Source organism: Limulus polyphemus, unplaced genomic scaffold (genome assembly GCF_000517525.1).
Source record: "Limulus polyphemus unplaced genomic scaffold, Limulus_polyphemus-2.1.2 Scaffold694, whole genome shotgun sequence".
Taxonomy (NCBI): Eukaryota; Metazoa; Arthropoda; class Merostomata; order Xiphosura; family Limulidae; genus Limulus; species Limulus polyphemus.
The window spans coordinates 33370-48570 of NW_013666304.1; the positions used below are offsets into that span (position 1 = coordinate 33370).

At 33.1% G+C, this 15201-nt stretch overlaps 1 protein-coding gene across 1 annotated transcript in view; it reads right to left on the reverse strand.

The window, feature by feature from the left end:
- The window catches only part of LOC106460022 (enoyl-CoA hydratase domain-containing protein 3, mitochondrial-like), a 34446-nt gene extending 31425 nt beyond the window's left edge, over positions 1-3021 (reverse strand). Inside the window, exons 1-2 of the mRNA XM_013919705.2 lie at positions 2871-3021; positions 661-770 (exon numbers count right to left, since the gene is read on the reverse strand). Coding sequence (XP_013775159.1) covers positions 661-770; positions 2871-2939 — 179 coding nt within the window. The 5' untranslated portion in view covers positions 2940-3021. The remainder of the gene's footprint in view (positions 1-660; positions 771-2870) is intronic.
- Positions 3022-15201: the final 12180 nt, after the last annotated feature.

Consider the following 15201-nt stretch of genomic DNA (forward strand, 5'->3'; position numbering starts at 1 on the left):
AAGGAGCTATCTTCAGCTAAGACAGTCTCATTTTTGTAACAGGGTGGTTGGCCTTTGGAATGGGTTGCTTTTGGATGTTGTAGAGGCAGTAAATTTAAGTTAGTTTAAGAAAAAACCTGATAAGTATATGAATGATAAGGGCTGGCTTTAAGATTTTTAAAAGTTCATTTATTAATAGTTTAGAGGATGGAACAGCCTAGACAGGCCAAAAGGTCCCATGTTGTCCCAAAATGCTATGTTATGTTATCTTAACCTAGAATCATTCTAGTAGCTGTTTTCTACCATTAAGCCAATTTATTAACCAATTATTAATATTTCCACAGCTTCCATAAGCTTAATCTTTCATGAAGTACCTTATCAAACATTTTCTAACAGTCAACATACACAAAATTAATCAGAATAGTCAGCCAAAGAAGTAAAAATCGCTGTCAAAAAACTCCATTAAGGTAGTAAAGCAAAAGAACAACTAATTTAACATCAAATACTTTTATCAGCAACTTCTAATGATAAGCCTATAGATTCACGGATACTGACTGAACTAAAAAAAAAAAAGTGCTAAATTAAGCTTTTTAACATTTCTTTTTTATATATAAAAGTTGTTTTTGATAATTCTACTATTTAATTAATCTTAGAAGATTTTTGATGAGGAGGGTAGCAAACCTTTTTTTTGGATTGTTTAAAGTAATTCTTCTAACTCCATTTTCTTGACTACATAGGGTGGGTTTTTCTTGTGTTGGGCATATAGATGAAGAATGAATGCATACTCTGCCCTGAAACAGAAATCATTGACAAAGATTGACAAGGTATACCAGGATTTAAGGTAAAACCCGAGTTAATACAATTTATATTTATAAACAAAGATAACTTAACAAGTTTGTAACCATGCAGAAAAAGTCAAAAATCCACTCTAGAGAAGCTATAATTTCTCAAAAAATACCTTTTACTTTCATATATATTTTTACTAAAGGTAGTGCATGTAATTACCCATACAACTATAAACAGATATGAAGTCATCTACCCATAAACTTATATATGCCACCATATTGTTTATCAACAAACTTGATAAATACTTAAATTACATGTGATATGTTTTTAATTTGCTTAAACTATTTTAATAATTTTAAAATTTAAATTTAGATGTTCATGAAGCACTGTTGTTACAGCAAGTATTGTAGTGACTCTAAATGTTCTTAACCCATAACTAAAATTATAATAAAAATGGATAGGTATAACAATGTTACTGCTACTACTTATATAAACAAATCTAACCCAAAGTTGTTTTTGTTTTCTTTTTGAAGTAAAGCACAATGATATGCATGGTTAAAAATTAAATGTACTATTGGACCTCTTCTACAATTACTTTAAAATCTTTGTAACCTAAGGTAAAAGAAGAGAGATATATCTATGAACTAATAGTGAAACTTTAAAGCCCATATGCAGTCCTAAAAAGGATCAATGATGTGATGTACTGTACTTTATTAGCAACACCCTATTGCAACTTGTTAAACAATAAGTGGAAATCATCAAACAGAGATACTTTACAGTAACATAAAACAGAATTCATCTTGGAGGAAATATCTTCATGATTTCAGCTCAATGGGTGAAATGGAACTCCAAATCCAGGTTAAACAAAATCTCAAATCATGTTGTCTAAAACAAGCATGTTGTGACTCAAGATGACAATACTCAATAGTCCCAGTAATGACAGTAAACTGTCAGCAAAATATTCCCAGCCAAATTATCATGGATGACAAGGAAAAAGACCTCCTGACACATTTGCTTCCTGAACAAGTTATGGAATTGTAGAGTACAATAACTGTTCTTCAAGGGATTTTGTACTGCAGCACACAGTTACAGCTTATTATATACAAGTTTTTACAAGTAGTTTACTTTTGAATGTTTTGTAATATAGTTGTGAATAATTATTATTAATTATAAGTTTGGATTTTACTTAACAATGACCTCAATGAGACAATTTTGCCTCATGTCATCAAGGTTACTATTTTTAATGTTCTTATCTATCTTTGAAATTTTATCAAATTTTAAGTGTATAAATGTAGCTTAATCTTTTGCAAATGGAAAAATTACATTACCTTTTTAATATATATCACAAAAAATCCAAAAAATGATATTTTAGATTATATGAAATAATAAAAGAAAATAATTAAGACATTGATTAAAATATTAAATTTCGGTGAATTGAAGGGATCTTTGTCTCTCAGTTATTGTTCCTGTATTTGGATATTATTATAGCATTGATACTGAAGTTTAGTGTTTTACTGGTTGTTGGTTATTAATAGGTAAGTAGAAAGCAGTGATATGAACTATCTTCACTGTGCCCACTGTTGTGCAGGTTTTTTTTGGTTTTTTTAAGAGTTCAACTTCAAGTTTACTCAGATTTGACAGTAAGACTTTAACTTTAAGTTTTAACTTGAATATTAACTTTTGATATTATTATTAGGCATGAGATTAAAAAAGCAGTAATTCCCGAGACAACTGAATTTAATTCTGTTAAAATATCAGTAACTGATACTGCGATAGTCTTACTGATAGATAATGATTCTACTTGTAAATGCAATAAAATATACAAATTACAATTTGATCATTCCTCCTCTGTGGTTTTTATTTTTCATATACTGATAAAGTCTATTACTGTTAGTGTTTTACTACTCACTATTAGTATTACTACTACTAGTTTTAGTATTACTTACTATTACTAGTAATACTAATAGTGTTAGTATTACTATTAGTATCCTAATCATCTGTAAGTTTCAAGTTCAAATATTTCATGAAACTTTGAAAGTCCTATAAATATTGATAAAGAATAAGAGGTACAGTGATTAAACTTTAAACATTTATTAAACACGTACTTGAGGAAAACTGCCATAACGAAACAGCCGAAAGATAAGTACACTCTTGCTACTCACGTAAAACGCCATGTTGAATAACACATACAGAAATATTTGATCAGCATCGGAAAGTTTATATTATGAAAATACAAATAAATATGTGTGTATATAAATATATATAAGAGAGAGGAGATAGAGTAAAGAAATGGACAACTCTGAATTTTGTACTTAACATTTATAGAAACTGACTAGTGAGGGAAAATTATATTTGTTTAGAAAAGAAGTAGAAGTAGTTTCTCAGTATTAACACAACAACTTAATTAGAGCGCTGACTCTTCCTCAAGTCCGAATCCCAAGCCCCCAGTGGCACAGCGGTATGTCTGCGGACTTACAACGCTAGAATCTGGGTTTCGATACCCGTGGTGGGCAGAGCACAGATAGTCCAGTGTGTAGCTTTGTGCTTAATTCCAAAATAACATAGCATAACCGAATTCCAATGTTAAATCTTATTAAAAATGTAAATAAAAAAAAAAATTATCTACCTATCACTCTGGCAAAAACGTAAAAGCTAATAAATTGAATGATGTATTGTTAGAAAGATAATTTCCTCACTTTTGCAATGAAAGTTAAATTTCAAAAATGTTGTCAGTTCGGTTGCAGGATCGGTTTGAAACAAAATTGCTACAGGCCTAGTCTTTCAATCGAACACGCATTCAGCACTTTAAGTTGTGAAGTCGCTATAAGTATAATAGCCAACCCCATCATTTAGTTAAGAATAGCAGTCCGAAGCGGTGAGTGCTGATGACTGTCTGCCCTTTCTCTTTGGCCGACAAGCTCAAGTTACGTGTGATTTCATTTCAGAACCTTAAGGGGCTATGATCTGGTCATTTAGCTAATGTTCCGCTGCAGTTACCGTTAAGTTGAAAATACCAAAGATCACCCCACGTAGCTAAAAAGGAAGTAGCTATCATGTGGAAAGTGCACAGGTTTTTGCTTTGTAAAATAAAACTTTATAGCCTACTAGCAGTCACAGCAGTAATTTGTGACAGACAAAATAGAGCTGAAATGAGATTTTTATACTTCTGTGGTTAGAAACCTATAAAGGATAACTTCAAAGGAACGTAAAGAAAGAAAGAAACAAACAAAAAACATCTATGGTCAAACATGAATCTTTCACATATTTTTTTTTTTGGGGGGGGCTTTTATAAAGTCTCAGCGTTTTTCCTACTTGTGGATTTTATATCATTGCCTTGAATATTTTGTATTACTTTCAAATAGCATTTTTGATATACCTTTGGCTGCTGTAACTTGAATCTAAGGCCTCTTGAGCAGTAATTTTGGTCAGACGAAGGATAGGTTAGGAAACTACACATTTCTGATTATAAGTCCGTAAAAGAGTAGTTGAATTTATTTATTTTAGAAAAAATGGGTAATCTGCGATCTGTCCACTGTGGGGAATCGAACCGAAATATCTTAGCTATTTAGAAGATATGAGGAAAAATATCTGCAGTCAAGCGCAGATAATTTTTTAAACAAATTCTACTTGGCGACAAAGGGTAGCTATTTACTGTTTACAAGTATGAACCCAATTATACGGTAGAGAAAAAGTCGTAATTTATCAACAAATCATTATCGCTTAGTAGTTTAAAATTTCATATACTAGGCGACAAATTTTCTTGACTGGGCGACAGCCCCCCAGTGGTACAGCGGTATGTCTGCAGTCTTACAACGCTAGAATCCGGGTTTCGATACCCCTGGTGGGCAGAGCACAGATAGCCCTTGTGTAGCTTTGTGCTTAATTACAAACAAACAAACAAACAGACTGGGCGACAGGAATTTCGTACTGTCACTATGGAAAAAATGCTCCGATCAATCGTGATTTTGTAGTTAAAACGTTATTTGTTAAGTCACGTGGTAATCTGTTAAACTCATAAAAATCACAAACTTTTAAGGTGATTAAAATACAGTTCAGAATTTTATACAGACTGAAAATGACATTCTAAACATAGGGTTGAAATAGCGAATGTAACAAATAAGTTCACTTTGAAGAAAAATCTGAAGAGTTTAAAGGTTTATTGCTTTATATGTTGTAATAAACTATACATACGTATATCTCAACAAGTGGCTCAATGGCAAATTGGGGGCTTATAACGCTAGAAATCGGGTTTCAATTGATAGCCCATCGTGTAGTTTTGTGCTTAGCAACAACAACAACCAAATAAGCTTATGTGTAAAAATCACTAAAATTCAGATGAGGTAACAGATCAATAAATTTCGTAAAATGCATATTAGCTTATGTAATATTAATGATTTCAAGTTCATGAGATGTGCGTTTGATTTGTTCTGTCTTTAAGAAATTCATCGTTGTTTAATGTAGGAACGCAACAACTGGAAACATACTTCAGCAACGAAAAGCTTAGTTTCATTTATTACGTTACTAGTCTAAGACACGCAGAAAACACTACTACTTACATATAATGCAGTCTTCCATCTCATAACAGACATTTCCACTTTGCATGCAACATTTCTTTTATGAACCACTGTAATATTAATGGTCTTATGTTTCTGAACTGTGCGAAATATATAAAAATTACTAAAATTGTTTGTTTCTTTCTTTCTTTAGGATTTTCATGAAAAGCCACCCAAGGACCACCTACACATAGCCGTTCTTAGTTTTGAACTGACAGATTAGAGGGAAGGCAGCTGATCAACAGCGCCCATCGTCAATTCTTGAATGGTAGGATTTGACTGTCACTCATATAGCGCACCTACGGCCCAAAAGAGAAAAGCACGTTTCTCTGGAAAGACGATGCGAACTATGAACTCTCATATTCATGGTTAGTGCACGCTAAACGCTAAGCCACACCCAGTCTTAATTGCTAAAATACAGAATTGACACGTACTACAGCAGTAAATTCAGTATAAGCAAAAAACACGCATCGCAGCATAATTCACAAAATCCACCTCACCCCCCCGCAGTGGCTCAGCGTTAAGGCTTATAATATTAAAACCGACATTAAATACCCGTGGTGGGCGCAGCACAGACAGTTCATTGCGTAGTTTTGCAGTTGATAACAACAACAAAATAAACAAAATTTATTTACAAGCATTATGAAAACGAATAGTAAAAAGAACAAGTAATCATATACATAAATACATTTCAAATAAAAGGTTAAACAAACGAGAGGTGAGTGTTAATAACTATTTCGCTAGTCATTATCTAGGTATATATATATAATTTTTATTAATCTGATTGACATTTTGGTTTGGTCGCTTGTAAAACATGATGCTCGACATGCACTTATGAGTTTCAAAGTACATACTTCGCTGAACATAAATAAATACATAAATTTTATACGATATTGTAATGGATTAATTTTCATAATGAATGTATAAAAGTATGTATATGCCACTCACAAAAATATTGATTGCATCTTTGTTTTGAAACGTTCGTGATTCTTTCTTAAACGTGGTATACATAGCCAAGTTCGCATGCCGTGTCTTATATGTATATGTATATAAGTTGGTGCATGTTAACAATAATATGACCTTTCAAAAATATTGACTGCATCTTTGTTTTATAACTTGCGTGATCCTTTGTTCTACATGATAAACATTTACCATAGTTCGCATGTCGTGTCTTGTACTATAGAAAAATAAAATCTGGCGGGTGTTAACAATGATATGACCTTTTTATTTGGCTATAGGCATTTAGTACGTGATACCAACTTAATGGAAGTATGCCGAAAATTCAGTGTACACTCCTTGATTATAGTCCTTTATAATCAGTACTATAAATTTGTCGAACAAATGGGATGTTTGTAGCAATATTAGTGCTTTATGTAGGATTAACGATAACATGTGCGTATTCTTTCCCTCAGCTTTTATTTATTTATTTTTATCAAAATAAATCTGTTGACCAGAAGTTAGACCTAAACCTATACACTTATACTTGTCAAAATATTTCCAGATACTAATCTACCTCTCTATCTATCTGACAATACACAAAAATTATAAATTATCTCAGAAAGATAAATATTATAATTAGATTATCTGTAATAAGGAAAATATAGTTAGGTAGAGGAATAGATTGATCTCGAGTAATCATTATACTTATCGAATTTTGAACTTTTGTTCAAAAAGAAACATTTAATACATAACTTTGGATACATGATACAACAAGCACAAATAGTCATAGAATAATTTACGACTAGTTCTAATAAAAGTTGCACAAACTTTATCTTCAGAAGCTCAAGATGAACTATTTTGCTATATTTTGGCAAAAATATAAAATTTACCACATAGGACCTCATTCTTACAAGTTTGTTTGCAAAGAAATGTTCCCTGGTGGAAGAGAGGTAAGTCTACGGACTTCCAACACTAAATTCGATGACGAGGAACCCACTTTGAGACTAATAATGTTTGGAGACGGCTTGAATGGGTAATGAAGAAAAACTTTAATATAAGTTTAACATAACAGCAAATGTACAACGTTTCGACAAAGTTTTGTTATCATCAGGTACCTGATAAAACAAACAACCAAACAAACAAACAAATCCAAAGAAACCTTTTGCATTCGGAGATGTGCACAAGTCCGCCGATAGGAAGAGGCAGAAGGGGAAACTGCACAGGGTCTCGGGCGAATGAAACCTGGTTATACAGTAAAGCCCGCAAAGCACCTTTAGGCATTATCTTCATTTAATCGTAAACAGCATAGTTTTTGGCTTTTCTTTGCATATAGACGCTTGATAAATTAGGAATGATTGAAATAATAATTTGAGTAATAATTAATATATATATATTTGTTACTTTATAGATTTAATAAATATTTGTTGTTACTTTATTAACGTTTTTACGCTTATATTGGGAGCTAAAAACGGCTGCTACTATGATTTAGCCTTGTTTATGAGGTCGTTGCTGTCCAACTTTAGGATCTTCTTTTTTAATAAGTTCTTTAAAATGTTAAAAAAGAGAGAGAAAGAGGCCTAGCGAAGATGTTTACATCGCGTACCGTGCTGGTTTTCGACGCTCCTGAATGTGCAAAACAGTTTCATAATGCTTATATGATTTTCTTATTTATAAAACTGTATATACGTATTTTTCTTCTGGGTAAAAAACTTAAGCTAAATACCATAATATATACATATTATGTAAGCATCATCGTTTAAATAGAATGTACGCATTATCTCAAAGTTATAGCGATATACAGAAAGTGCAATTTTTGTTTGAATAATACAGTTGAGTACATTATATTCTAAATATTCTGATTATACAAATCACCCAGTCGTATGACAACCACAATCGATATAAAGACGAGATGGAACAGAAGGTATACGAATTACATTTTGACATTGGCGTTTCATAGGTGATGTGATGACATCGAAAATTGTTCGATTTTGGAAAGGATATATAATAAAGAGAAGTAAATGTACTTTATCAGTGTCAATCTAGCTTCTCAACGGAGAATGAAAGTTAATGGGCCTAATGTTAGTGATAAATATTACATTAGACTGCATTTTTTTGTAGTTGTTGCTGTTTTTGTTCACATTATCTTTATTTTGTCCATTACGAATTTCAAATCAGAGGCGTGTAAAATTGGAAAGTGTCAAGAAAGTCTGACAGAAAAACAACAACACATATTTCAGTTCACCAATTGGTAAAATAAGGTACCATAAGTTTCACATAACGTGCATAGTTATAATTTTTCACAAGAAGAAAACTAATATGCCTAATTTAATATAACTTGTCATGTCTTTGTGATTAAACATCAACGTTCAACGAAAAGAGAGAGAAAAAAGGTGTGTCATCAAATCCTGTTAGCTAGTAAAGTTCAAAAGCTGACAGATATATTAGCGTTAACACTAACTTTGTAATCCGTCACGCCTCCATGTGGTTCAATGGTAAGTCTTAGGGCTCATAACGATAAAATAGCCTATTTTGTAGCTTTTTGTTCTTAACAACAAATCAAACAAAATAATCCGTCACCAACCTTAACAATACTGATAGTCAGGCTTATAAAAGTAATACTAACACACTTATGATAGCAATAGTTATACTCAAAGGCATCGTAACCGGGGGGGGGGGTGCTATAGTACCCCTACTTTTACACATTTGACTTATACAGCAACTGTAGATTGAGCTGCCTTTGACAGCACTGGAGCTCCTCTTACCAGTTCCTTATACTTTCAATCTCTCATTGTAAAATCTGCATGTCTAACCAAGCAAACCCACTTTGCAACTCCTTCCTGCACCACGGGTCATACTCAACCATTAGCGACAACAATATCAATACGTCTTATAAATGTAATGCTAGCACACTCTGTGATAACAATAGAAATACTGGCGTACCGAATCATAGCGATAACAATGTTAATACCCCGGTAATGAGTCTTATAGAGATAATAATATACTAATACTAAGCATTTTATTAACATACTCGTAGTAAAATTTTGGCCAAAATGCTTGCGTACTGTTCTATATTAATGTTATTGCTACATGTATGGAGTGGTTATTGAGTAAATGTCCGAGTAGTAACAGCGTATGATCGGCTACGAGCCATTATTCTGGTCTGTATAAGTTGCTTTGAGCATTTGTTTGTCAAAACACGCATACGCACCTGATTTATATAAAAGGATGTGCTTTTAGTAGAATCTTTTTCAAGACAGATCAACGCTTTGTTCAGAGAATTTCTCTGTACTTGATATAGAGTCATGCCTCGTCATGTACCCGAAGCTATAGGGCGTCAAATTGTTCGACTGTCCAGAAATGGTATGATAAAAACGGACATTGTCAGAACAGTAGGTTACCCCCAGTGTACTGCATCCAGAATCCCGAAACGTCATCGGACTAAAGAAACTAGATGACCGTGTTTTAATCAGGTTAACAAGTCAAGGTCGAAAGAAGTCTTGCAACACCATACGACATGAATGTATGAACAAATTCATTCAAGGGTATCCAGAACAACAGTGAAGCGGACACTGACCAAACAAGGGTATTTTGCAGAAAGGGCTATCTACAAACCGATATTAACCAGAATTGACCGCCGTCACTGTGTCACTTGGGCAAAACAGTATGCCAACTTACACTGGTGACATGTCATCTTTTCAAATGAGTCCTGTTTCCGGCTTCTTAAAGCTGATAGGAAGGATTAGTGTTTGTCATTTGCCTGGAGGACAAATGAGGGAAAACTGTCTTTCCCAAAGGGAACACAAAGGAGATGGTGCAGTAGATGCTTGGGCAGCTATTCATCATGGTGGAAAAATGCTATTCTTATCTTCCGGGGAATCGTCAATGGCGCCTCCTACAGGTATTACATGGAGACGATATTTCTGTCATACGCTAGAGCAAAGTTTGTCAATAACTTTGTGTTCCAGGATGACAATTCCACTGCCCACAGTGCACGTATTGTACAGGATTATCTTGACCAGGAGGACGTTACAAGATTGCCATGGCTGGCAAAGTATCCAGATTGTAATCCCATTGAGAGCTGTTGGGCAGTAATGAGCCAGAAAATTGAAAACTACGACCCTAAACTAGCTACTGTAGCTAAGTTGTAGCACCTTCTATTGACAAGTTCGGATGAAATCACGGTGGATTATATCAATAACCTCACTGACAGCATGTCACGTCACCTTGTAGAGGTTAAAAGAGTACGAGAAGGACCAACCAAGTACTGAATGTTTAATAGGAACTGATATAAGGTTACCGACGCTATCTATAATAATTTGATGCTATATTTTGTCATTATATATGCTTTGGTAAGGTTTTTTATAGGTAAAATGTTGAATTACACATCCTTCTACAGGTGTCTAATAAAACTGTTTGCTGTTCTAATAAATTGTTCCTGATGTCCATAGAACTTGTCTCATTATACAAATTACATACGTAGATGTATGATATAACATGCATTTCTCACTTTGACAGCGCTAAGTATATTTGTATTCCAGCTTAATAATAATGATTTTATTTGTTACAAAATATGCAAACATTTTGGTCAAGACTGTATACTAGGGGTGTGTTTTCGCTTATCTAGATTTTGTTTGTTTGTTGTTAAGCACAAAACTACACAATAGAATGTCTGTATTGTGCCCGTTACGGGTATCAAAACCCAGTTTTTAGCGTTATAAGCCTTCAGACTTACCGCTGAGCCACTGGAGGGCTTTGCCTAAATGTTTTGTTTGTCCACTATAGTATAAGAGAAAATTTTCTGATAAATATTTTTTTTTAAACCATATTGTGTAGCACCAGATGTCTTGCAGGGAATAAATGGCAACGTAAAAGCTTTTCCCTTAACATCAACTCACAACGTGTTTGTGATAAGAACACAAAAGAGAGGGATTCATTTTATCTTTCTGTTGAATTTCGTTTAGATTTTTGCACTAAACTTTAGTATAGTTTGGTTGTTAACTACCTTGTTTAAAGTTTTACTGAATACTGACACATACTTTTCATCGTAGAAACCGGGAAAGCTGTTCAAGAAAATCAAATACTGGGAATTTAGGTATCGATAAAAAAATACCATATAGAAAATTTTTCTCAAAAAAGACTTTAAAAACTAATTCATTTCAAATGTTTCATCAAAGTAAGTGATAACGATGAGCTTGAAAAACATTTTTCGAATTTGAAAAAGATGCTAATTGCACGTGTTAAAAGCAAAAACTTATTTTAAATAAATTAAGATATATAAACAATCGCAACAAACAAAAGATCGAGAATTATTTAATCTTCTTCTTTCAATAACTAGCTGACTTACCACTGAAAAGAAAGATTGGCAATTTATCTAATTACAAGAATAAACTCACAGACTGCCGACAAGTGGAAGAACTGGTTTCTGTATATTTTAGCCAACTTCAGATTAGCAGTCACATAGTTTTTACTAACAGCACTTACAATGTACACATTATCAGATATCTTAACCATATCAACATATGATGAGCTGTAATTCGTAGTTTTCCAGTCTTTAAATCTTTAATGTCTTGAAATTTTTAGTATTAGTAATTACTGTGACCATTTATGGCACCTGCTAGTCATCTTCCTGGTATTCTATCTTATGTATTTTCTCAAAATATCTGTAATTGTAATTTGATTTCATTTTTCTTCAATTTGTGTCCAGAGGCTCTCTTTAGTATAGCTAGCACTTTTATTCTATGGAGCTAAGATCTGGATTTTGTGTCACTGGAGATCCCCTGAAATTTCTTTCTTTTGCAAATAAGTTCGGCATTTATTGGAAGTATTTTTGACTGTTAGCACAAGATACTCTTTAAGCAACCTCTCATTGACTCTTCGGCGAACATATACACTCTGATTGGAAACAAACAGTTCAAAGTTAAACTCGTCTGTCCAGAGTACCTTGTGCTACTATTCCAAGGACCAGGATACACGTTTTTTTCTTTACAAAAACTAGTCTCTCTGTACATAAAATGACTTCCTGCTACTCTTCCCCAAAGGCAACGTTCTTGAGAATGTACCTCTTGAAAATTTATCTGTGCGTGACTTGTTAATGGTTTGCCTTGTTTTGAATTCAACGCAAAGCTACACGATGGCTATCTACATTAGCCGTCACTAATCCAGCAGTGATAGACTAGAGAGAAGGCACCTAGTCAACACAACCCACCACCAACTCTTGGGATACTCTTTTATCAACGAATAGTGGGATTGACCGTTACATTGTAACGCATTTACGGCTGAAAGGGCGAGCATGTTCGGTAAGGGTAATTCGAACCAGCGACTCTCAGATTGCGAGTTGAGTGCCTTAACCATTAGGCCATGCCAGGCCTTGATTTATCAATGTCATCAGCAAGTCTTTTTACAGTTTTAATACTGGTTTTTATGGAACTGATTTTTTAGATATCTAACATATTTTTTCGGCGAACTTTTATCCATTTCCTTCCTTCTCTGACATTATAAAACTGGGTTTCGTTGTATCTGTCCAAAGTGTACTTCAGAGTACCGAACAACCGAAATCTTTTGCAATATTTCTTAAATTCCAATCAGTAAAGATTTTACCCTGATTCTATCAAAGGGTGTTAATTTTCTATATTTTGGCAGCTGAATGGCAGCATCACACTATATTAGCCGTATCAGATAAAGATAAAAACTAATAATTTCTTATATACCTACATGTATCTGCTTAAAAAAACTTAGAATGTGAATGTCTCAAATTTTGTCAATGATGACTGGTAGAAGAACTAAAGATAATTATATGTAACAATGTTTCATCGCTTTGTGTTTATATTAGACGTTTTGAAAAATCTTTTAAAAATATACTGCACATAATCACTTGTGGTTATGTGCTGCTTTTATCATAACATTAAAAATTAATTAAATGCACATCATATTAAAATCGTGGATAAAGTAAGAAATTCAATATTTTGCCCAGTGTGATGTTTCTTCAGCATTTAAATACCACCTGTATCTACAAATTGGCTAAGCTCTTGTTGGTCAGAAAAAATGACCCATTGTGGAAATAGTTTTTTTTTCAGTTTCCCTTTTTGAACAATACCAATGGCCAAAAAAGACAACGATTTAGCCTATTTTTAGTTTCAATAGACCCCTGGCTGCTCCAAATCGATGGATCGAAATTGCTGACTTCTTCAACGGCTGTCGAAAAAAATTATTATTCTAGTTCAAAATGGAACATTTACCTAGTGGAAGTAAAAGTTTTATCAATTTCTCATAAATTGAGTAGTTTTTTGTTTGTAATTAAGCACAAAGCTACACAATGGGCTATTTGTGCTCTGCCCACCACGGGTATCGAAACCCGGATTTTAGAGTGGTAAGTCTGCAGACAAACCGCTGTGCCACTAGGGGCTAACTTGAGTAGGAATCATGTGAAAACAGCCAGAAAATGTATTGACAAGTACTAATAAAACAACAAACGGTAGACGAAAATGACCACGGCCAAATTACAATGAGAATATTGTAAATATCAATAATGAAATTGTACATGATGAAAATGACGATATTATTTTATTGATAATATACATTTTGGCCTAAATTGAAGATTATTGAGGTGATGATGGAAGTGGTGAATATTATGAAATAATGGAAAAAAATATAAAATATATCACAGATGTTTTCGAAATAGATGCTACTTTGGCGAAAAATTTAGCAAGTTGAAAATCATGTAAAAAATAGTCCTTTAATTTTATTGATAAAATAATCATGCAATTGCTTTCATAATTTCAGTACTAATGAAAATATGCTCTATTATATTACCCAATGATGTAGACTAATTACTGCTTAATATAGGAAAACAACTTGTAAAAGATAGCAGAGAAAGTTAAAGAAAAATATAATTGAAATATAATCAAATCATTGTTTCCAATGAAGGTTGTTATTGACTCCATTATGTGCTTTATTACAAAATGACGAAGTTTTCTGATTGTGTAAAATCGATTTAAAAACCCAATAGAACACCTGATATTTTAGCTTGATACAATATCTTATAAACGCATTCCGAAAGAAGCCGTGTAGAAGTTTAGTGCTAGTTATCTAACATTCGCCTCCCCCCAGTGGCACAGCGGTATGTCTGCGGACTTACAACGCTAGAATCCAGGTTTCGATACCCGTGATGGGCAGAGCAAAGATAGCCCATAGTGTTGCTTTGTGCCTAATTACAAACAATATCTAACACTCCAAATACATAATAAATATTCATTGATATATCGATCTTCATGCAGCCATATTTTCATCTATGCTTAATATTTTGCTTTACAAAAGCTGTGAAATCCTTATTATTAAAGCTTTCTTTTAGTATCATTTCCGTAATCGAATTCTAAGATCGATTTCTGGTGACCCCACCTCTAGTTCAATATGTTATCCAATTTGTTCGTACGACAAATATTAAACTACAATTGTTTTCTTGCATTGCCAAAAAACCCCTAAAACTATAGGAGCAATGGGGTGTTATAATAAATTTTCGTATTACTACACATATATATTACTTATACAGTAAAGAAAGTTACGAAAGAAGAAAATGAGGATTAAACTCGGAATGTAAAAAAAAAAAAGAGAAAGAAACAAATGAAGCATAAAAGTAAAGATCTAACGATAAAGAGAAGAAAGGGAATATTTTAGGATAAATAAAACATGTTAATAACGAGAAAGGTATTGAAACACCCACAGAAAAAGGCAGAAAGACTAATGCTCAATGAATGAAACATATAAGAGACATAGAATACAAATTCGATAAAAAATGAGACTACATAATTAATCCCCTAAAGAAACAAATATGTATAACAACAACACAATAAAATGAGATGAACAGGCCGAAACGTAGAGACAACTCAATAGGAAAAGGCAAGTAGAAAATAAGGCTCTTGAAGAATAGATTATTAAACAAATCCACCTC